Raw genomic sequence first — 8,779 nt, forward strand, 5'->3', positions numbered from 1 at the left:
CATCCACAACAAGGGGACGTTAATCTTTATAATTTATTTTTGTGCTTCCATATCTAACCACGCTTTAATTTTGAAAGCCCCTTGCGTTTGACCCACAGGGCACTTCCTTTGCATTGTACATAAACCCGATTGCTGTGAAACTGTATTATAAAGCTGTCACCATTTGTACAACCTGAAATGGCCAGCGCTTCCATTGTCGTGTCGAGTGTTAGAGTTAAGTGTCAGATATTTGTGTACACTAAACACATGGTCATATAATAAATAAAAAGGAAAATTATGCAACACACTTTTGTCTTTTTGTGTCATTCTTTGGTCATACTTTGGTCAACTTATTGTGTGGAAAAGTACCTTAATGTTCAGTACAACTGTTTAAATTTGACAAAGGTGCCATTACAAAATAATACAGATTATTATTAAACTATAATATAACTAACCCTAACCCTAATTAACTAATAAAAACATTTATGTAGATAAAACATGGATTGCTTTCTTTTGCACAGAATAACCTTTAGTTATTGTCTGTCTACTACTGTTCTTACTTGCTACAGTGGCAACCCAGTTTCCTCTTCTAGATCAATAAAGTAGCCTACTATCTTATCTTATCTATCTTATCTCTATGTAAAGAATAATATCACTATCGATGGCAGGCTCTGCAATAAAACATAAATTACTGTAATCTCTAGTCTCCGGACCTCTGGAGACACGCTTAACACTTGACAGCTCTGGTCTCAGAGTTGCCAGGTCCGCGGAATAAGGTGTAATTTCAGCAAGCACTAATTAACCTAAATGATTGAAAATAAGAAATATACTTTCAAAATCCTCTTAATTGGGATTTATAATCGTTCAGAAAAGATTAATAAATTCGCTTAAATAATAAAACGTGTTATGTTTTTGCTGATGTAGCTTGTTTACATTGGGATATCTGGCAACCCAGGGTAGGCGTGGAATTAGCTGGCTAGTGGCTGGTGTTAAAATACGTTAAGCTATGGTTTAGTTACTTGTTAACTGGTTATTCATCGTTACATTTATTGTTTTCTCTGCGACTTCACGGCAGTTTACAAGGTCAGCTCACTTAAGCATCAATACAAACTAGAATCCACGGTTCCGACTGTGAAACGCAGTGTAGGATGATTAAGCCCATGTGTTAGCCTCACCGGCTACATGAACGCCAGGTCATCATGAACCTGTCTGTTCCTCTTCTGCTTTAACGGCAGGGAAGTGAACCTGAACCTGGTTTATAATCCACATTTAAGACTATTTTCCTCCTCTGCTTTAACTCTGGGTAGTTAACCTGAACCTGGATTAATCCCCATTAAAGAGTCTGTTCCTCTTCTGCTTTAACGGCAGGGAATTGAACCTGCATTATCAATCATTCACACAGCCTAGTGTTCTGTCTTTAGGTTATATGTATATATATATATTCTTTATTATACTAAAATGGACTTTAGGATGTAATATACTTTATTATACTAACGGTGTCTTTAGGATGTATTCTAACTACACTTTATTACACTTGCACAGTGTATGACTTAATATAACTACTTTATTATACTAATATAGTGTCTTAATGATTTAGTATTTCCTGTACTACATAACACGAACATTTTATCTTAATGATTTATTGTAATTACTATTTTACACTAATAGTGTCTTCATTATTTAATATATCTATACTTTATTTCACTAATATAGTTTCTTTATAATTTTATAACCGTATATTATTAACGTCTATGTTGAGTAGGGTTAGGACAGTTCTAGGACAGCACAGTTACTGCAGAGACTTACTAAGACCATCTTATCAATATCAGATAATCAGTTATGGCCAATTAGACGAATGATGGCAGTCCTACCGTACACGCTCAATAGGTCTGTGGTCCTGTGTAGGCTATGGCGGAACACGCCTCAGAACCCACGCACCCGCCGTCCCAAGGGACGGCTGACAGGTAGGACATCGACGTATGAGATAGAAACCATTCATAAAATCTGAATCAGAAATCTATTTTTTATCCGTACTTTTTATGTGATACATTAATTGACTACTGTTGTGGTCTTCATTTTGAAAAGGATTTTGTGTTGTAAAATAAATATTATAAACTATATATATACTATTATGGGCAATATTATCTAGAGGCGAGGCGATGAAAAATTCATTATGACCGTCCTCACGATGATCTCATCCATTGGTGTTGTTTTGTATGGAGGATCTACCTGGACTACAACGCGACCACGCCCCTGGAGCCGGCTGTGATCCACGCCGTGTCAGAGGCCCTGCGGGAGGCCTGGGGGAACCCCAGCAGTTCCTACATCGCAGGTGACCCCGCTACACTAGAATGCTCCCGGATTCTTAAATATGTATTCTGAAACACGCAGCTGTAAGACGTTTTCACAGAGAACACAATAAAGTCTGCTAACGTGACCATCAAACTATTTAGATAATGTTTTCTACTTTTTTATTTGTATCTTTCTGTATCTTTGTCCAAGGACTCATCAAATCAAGGTGTCTAAATGTGAATGTTACCAGCATGTCTCCACCATGTGTGTGCTACAGGAGCTAAAGCCAAGGCCCTGATCAGTAAGGCCAGAGAAGACGTGGCCACAATGGTGGGAGGGAGGGCCGAAGACATCATCTTCACCTCTGGTGGAACCGAGGTCAGAATGAATCCTAGGAGTTTAGTTTATCTATAGTTCTTAGTTCATGGATCATATCTGAGAAGTTAAGGGAGTAGTTTAAAATTGTATTCTATATATTTGTGTGATTCAAAGTAATTTCACGCCTAAATCATCACGTTCAAAGTCATCATCTTGTTTCATCTGCAACAGTTCCAGACTTTAAGATAAGATAAGGCAATACTTAATTGATCCCAGACTGGGTAATCAGGTGCCACAGCAGCAGGAACAGTACAGTAGTACAATAAAAAGAGAAGTTATATGTAACATGTAATAAAACTACAAAAGAAGATGAAGAAATATGCCTGCACACTTTCCTTCCAGGCCAATAACCTGGTGTTCCACAGCGTCTTGGAGGAGTTCAAGAGAAGCTCCACAGCAGAGAAGCTCCTGAACGGAGGGCCTGGCCGGCCCCACATCATCATCTCCAACGTGGAGCACGACTCTGTCCAGCTGGTGGCGGAGAACCTGCAGATGACCGGACAAGCTGGTGAGAACCACAACGTTCTGGAGCTTCTGAAGGCTGGGCTTGTCATGGTCTGTCGGTTTCCTTGTCTTGTTTTGGTGTGTTTCCTGTTTTACTTTGGTGTCTCTGTCTTGTTTCTCCCCATGTCCGGTCAAGTTCCCCTCCTGTGTGATTACTGCTCCCTCCCCTAATGTGTTTCAGCTGTGACTCGTTGCGTGCCCTGTGTGTGTTTGGTATTTAAGCCCTTGTCTTTCCTTTATTCCTTGTCGGATCATTTTAGTTCGTGGTGAGTGTCCTGTGTGTTCCCGGTGTTCCCTGTGTTACCCGCGTCACCCGTGTTCCTTCCCTTTTGCGTTAATAAATGATCCTTTTATTGAACTGTCTGCTATTGGGTCCTGCCTGCCTGCCTGCCACCTGCTCACCGTGACAGGGCTAGATGTAAAGGGTTTATTTAGGCTCTTGTGTCAAACGTTCACCACGGCATGTAGGACAAATAGCAAGTCAAAATATAAACACTTTTCATCATAGCTTATCGAGTTACCTTTTACCTGGGACCTCAATGCGTCTGCTGCTTCTTGGTGACAGAGGTGACGTGCGTGGCGGTCTCCACGGTAACGGGGCGGGTGGAGGCGGAGGACCTACTGGCCGTCGTGAGGCCCAACACCTGCCTGGTCTCCATCATGCTGGCCAACAACGAGACCGGAGTCGTCATGGTAGGACTTCAGGGGCTTCCACCGTTAAAGCTGGGGTAGGCTTCGGGAGTATTTTGAAAGCACTTTCTCTCTTTGCAGCCAATCAGGGAGCTCTGCCAGAGGGTGAAAGCTGTCAACAAGCAGGGGCGACATCCCAGAATACTCTTTCACACCGATGCCGCCCAAGCTTTGGGGAAGATCCAGGTGGATGTGGCTGACCTGGGGGTGGATTACCTCACCATAGTGGGGCACAAGGTGAGGATTAAGTGCCCTCCATGATTAAAGAAAAAAGAAAACTACAACAATCTTCCATGATGACCAAAAAACTACAAACAAACCTCCATGATTACCGAAAAACAACAAAGTCCTCCATAAGAACCAAAAAACTACAAACAAAGAAGTTTACAAAGAAGAATACAACATGAGGACATGATTACTGAAAGAACGTTGCTGCTATCTGAAAGTTAACCATTTAAAGGGTGAATTCATCGTAGGAAGCACTGAGTATTAATAAAGGACTATCTATTAGTCCTATGTCTTCACTGAGGACCACTGAGGACGGGCCTTTACCTTCCAGCTGGCAGGAAGCCCTCAGCTGTGTTCTGGTGTGTCTATAAAGGACTCTGAGGCCCAATCCCATTTCTACCCCTTACCCCTCCCCCCTTCCCCTTACCCCTTCAAGGGGGAGGGGTAAGGGGAAGGGGTAAGGGGTAGAAATGGGGTTGGGCCTAAATCCTTCCTCCCTCTCGTAGTTCTACGCCCCGCGTATCGGAGCGCTGTACGTCTGCGGCCCGGGAGGCAGGACCCCTCTGTACCCCATGTTCTACGGCGGTGGGCAGGAGAGGAACTTCAGACCGGGGTGAGGTTCTAGTCCGTCTCAGGGGGCGTCCACCGCGGACCCCAGGGGGGCCGATACTCACCTGTCCTTCTGCTCCACAGGACGGAGAACACGCCCATGATCGCAGGTCTGGGGAAGGTGAGAGCAGTCGTGTGTTTCATTGTGTGAAGACCTTGTCCCTATCATGGACCTCACAGCCATAATCAAACCTGAAATACTATCTGTCGGTTGCTAGGCTGCAGAGTTGGTGACAGCCAATCTCCATGACTACGAGAACCACATGAGGGCGACCAGGCTTTACCTGGAACAACGACTCAAAGTAAGCTCACTAGGTGACTAACTAACTAACTCACCACTCTCCATTCCTCTCCCTTGGTATCCCCCTGTATCCATCCTCTTTCAGCGGGGTGGTTGTGATGTTGCGTGCGTGTCTGTCCTGCAGGAGGTCTTCGGGGTGGAGAAGGTCCGCTTCAACAGCCACTTCCCTGGCTCCGACAGCCTCCCCAACACCTGTAACGTCTCCCTCCTGGGCCCCCATCTACGAGGTGAAGGACCCCTACCTCCTCCCAACAAACCCTAACCCTAACCCACTATGTTTGTACTGCACCATGTGGTTCACAGGTGAAAGGTTCTCTGAGCTGATAGTGAGCCTCAGGTCCTGACAGGTGAAAGGTTCTCTGAGCTGGTAGTGAGCCTCAGGTCCTGACAGGTGAAAGGTTCTCTGAGCTGATAGTGAGCCTCAGGTCCTGACAGGTGAAAGGTTCTCTGAGGTGATAGTGAGCCTCAGGTCCTGACAGGTGAAAGGTTCTCTGAGCTGATAGTGAGCCTCAGGTCCTGACAGGTGAAAGGTTCTCTGAGCTGGTAGTGAGCCTCAGGTCCTGACAGGTGAAAGGTTCTCTGAGCTGATAGTGAGCCTCAGGTCCTGACAGGTGAAAGGTTCTCTGAGCTGGTAGTGAGCCTCAGGTCCTGACAGGTGAAAGGTTCTCTGAGCTGATAGTGAGCCCCAGGTCCTAACAGGTGTGTGTGTGTGTGTGCAGGTCGTAAGGTGCTGTCCTGCTGTAAGACGCTGCTGGCCAGCGTAGGAGCGGCCTGCCACTCAGACCTCGGGGACAGGTGAGAACACTACGCCGTGCACAGGACACTGCACTATCAAACTGGTATCAAAATCATCAAAATCAGTTACAAAATTTTTTGTAACTATATTTATATGAGATAGTCTAGTGGCCATGTTGTTCAACTCCCAGCTGAAAGGTCCTGCGTTCGATCCCCACTGTCCACAGCCTAGAGGAAGTGGATCCCCAACCCCTACCTGTGCCTTAATGACCTGTCTAACCTCTACCTACCCCTTAATGACCTGTCTAACCCCTACCTGCCCCTTAATGACCTGTCTAACCCCTACCTACCCCTTAATGACCTGTCTAACCCCTACCTACGCCTTAATGACCTGTCTAACCCCTACCTGTCCCTTAATGACCTGTCTAACCCCTACCTGTCCCTTAATGACCTGTCTAACCCCTACCTGTCCCTTAATGACCTGTCTAACCCCTACCTGTCCCTTAATGACCTGTCTAACCCCTACCTGCCCCTTAATGACCTGTCTAACCCCTACCTACCCCTTAATGACCTGTCTAACCTCTACCTACCCCTTAATGACCTGTCTAACCTCTACCTACCCCTTAATGACCTGTCTAACCCCTACCTGTCCCTTAATGACCTGTCTAACCCCTACCTACCCCTTAATGACCTGTCTAACCCCTACCTACCCCTTAATGACCTGTCTAACCCCTACCTGTCCCTTAATGACCTGTCTAACCCCTACCTACCCCTTAATGACCTGTAGTGACCTGTGACCTGTAGACAGTGACCTGAAGTCACTGTCAGCCACTTTGGACAAAATAAACTTGTCATTGTGGCAGGCAATGAGACGGCAATAAAATGGATCTAAAATATGCTTTAATAATTCTTTAGTACCGCTGGACCTCTGACTTGTGGCGTCATGTCGTCCCCCAGGCCCTCCCACATCCTGCTGAGCTGCGGCGTTAGCCCGGAGGTCGCGGCTAACGCGCTACGGCTGAGCGTCGGGCGCTCCACCTCCAGAGCGGACGTAGACGCGGTGGTGGAGGACCTCAGGAACACCGTCCGACTGCTGGAGGGTTAGGACGGCCGGAGGGTGGGGTTCAGCTCTGACAGTTAGGACTGACCCTTCCATTACCCTTTACTGAGGGGGGGGTTCAGCTCTGACAGTTAGGATGGACCATTACCCTTCACTGAGGGTGGGGTTCAGCTCTGACAGTTAGGACTGACCCTTCCATTACCCTTCACTGAGGGGGGGGTTCAGCTCTGACAGTTAGGATGGACCATTACCCTTCACTGAGGGTGGGGTTCAGCTCTGACAATTAGGACTGACCCTTCCATTACCCTTTACTGAGGGGGGGGTTCAGCTCTGACAGTTAGGATGGACCATTACCCTTCACTGAGGGTGGGGTTCAGCTCTGACAGTTAGGACTGACCCTTCCATTACCCTTCACTGAGGGGGGGGTTCAGCTCTGACAGTTAGGATGGACCATTACCCTTTACTGAGGGGGGGGTTCAGCTCTGACAGTTAGGACGGACCCTTCCATTACCCTTCACTGAGGGGGGGGTTCAGCTCTGACAGTTAGGGTGGACCCTTCCATTACCCTTTACTGAGGGGGGTTCAGCTCTGACAGTCAGGGTGGACCATTCCATTACCGTTTTACTGAGGGGGAGTTAAACTCTGAAAGGTAGGACGGACCCTTCCATTACAGATTAGGGGGGGATTCAACTCTTGACCGTTGAGATGGACCGTTACATTCCAGATTACTGGGGGGTTTTAACTCGCATTAGGGATGGACTGTTCCGCTCCAGATTATGGGTTTTAATGTTGAGTTTGTCGTGGGTCTATTTAATTGTTTTATGCTTCATGCTTTTGTATATATTTTTTAAATGATCTATATGAAGTTTCCTAAATCGTCCCCAAACTAAGGCTGAAGTTAGGTCTTCACTTAAAGTCTAACTGTACGTTTACACCAAAAGCTGTAAAAGATGCAAACTCGCCGATCAGCTCAAAACGCAACGCTGTCCAAAATATCTACATTTAAAGGAGCCACGCTTAGTAGTCATACATTTGGTCAATAGAAAAAGAATAATAAGCATAAATACATGAAACACTGAATAACTAATTAATTCTCTAATTTATAGCTTTAAAGCTATCGCTCAAGCGTCTTATCGCTCCTATCGCTTTATCGCTCATGTCTAATAGAAAGTGAATGGGCGTGTATCGCTCAAAACGCTTTACAGCTTTTGGTGTGAACGCACAGTAAGAGCCAGTGAACCCAAAACCGCCTCTGTTTTGTCTTGGTCATTTGCCTTCTATGATCGTCAACATATTAATCTATGCCATTGTATCACTGTTACTGAAATAAGTCCCCAATTTAGAGAAAATAAGGGAAAAATACTATGCGTTTACCATTCTCCGCAAACCCAATGAGAGCGTTGCACTCTGCTCAGTGCAGGCGGCGTTCTTTCGTTACATCAGACTACCTTCTCCGAGCTGGTCTGACATCGCAACTAAGCGCCACCGGCGGGGTTGTTTTTGTTGCAGGTTTTATTATTTATTAGTGGATGGACTTTGTGCTGGTAACTGTTCAAGAGATCTTAAATCCAGCATTAACAATTCTGAATATTATCATTGTTATCAATCTTCCTGCTGCAATAAACTATTTATCTGAGTTGACCTCGTGAACCGTCTTCTACCTGAGCGTTACCCGACTGCTGCTCGTATCCCCGGCTCCCGCTGTCGCTACGAGGGCCCCACCACGGCCCCACCACGGCCCCACCACGACGGCCCCACCACGGCCCCAACACGGGGCCCCACCACGGCCCCACCACGGCCCCACCACGGCCCCACCACGGCCCCACCACGGCCCCACCATGGCCCCACCACGGCCCCACCACGGGGCCCCACCACGGGGCCCCACCACGGCCCCACCACGGCCCCACCACGGCCCCACCACGGCCCCACCACGGCCCCACCACGGCCCCAACACGGCCCCACCACGGCCCCACCACGGCCCCACCACGGCCCCACCACGGCCC

The 8,779-nt window shown here is 46.9% G+C and overlaps 1 protein-coding gene across 2 annotated transcripts; it reads left to right on the forward strand.

Moving 5' to 3' along the window:
- Nucleotides 1-905: 905 nt before the first annotated feature.
- On the forward strand, nt 906-8,417 carry scly (selenocysteine lyase). 2 transcript variants are annotated; one of them, XM_060067264.1, is made up of 14 exons: nt 906-1,062; nt 1,867-1,943; nt 2,202-2,311; nt 2,549-2,649; nt 2,992-3,157; nt 3,719-3,846; nt 3,925-4,080; nt 4,578-4,684; nt 4,765-4,801; nt 4,899-4,982; nt 5,106-5,208; nt 5,701-5,776; nt 6,674-6,892; nt 7,412-8,417. In XM_060067264.1, exons 2-13 carry the CDS (start codon nt 1,888-1,890, stop codon nt 6,819-6,821), a joined length of 1,272 nt encoding a protein of 423 aa, XP_059923247.1. In that variant the 5' UTR covers nt 906-1,062; nt 1,867-1,887; the 3' UTR covers nt 6,822-6,892; nt 7,412-8,417. The 2 variants fall into 2 exon arrangements, with proteins under 2 accessions (XP_059923247.1, XP_059923248.1); XM_060067265.1 differs by having other exon boundaries at nt 918-1,062; nt 1,885-1,943.
- The last annotated feature ends 362 nt before the right edge of the window (nt 8,418-8,779 follow it).

Source organism: Gadus macrocephalus, chromosome 12 (genome assembly GCF_031168955.1).
Source record: "Gadus macrocephalus chromosome 12, ASM3116895v1".
NCBI classification, from domain to species: domain Eukaryota; kingdom Metazoa; phylum Chordata; class Actinopteri; order Gadiformes; family Gadidae; genus Gadus; species Gadus macrocephalus.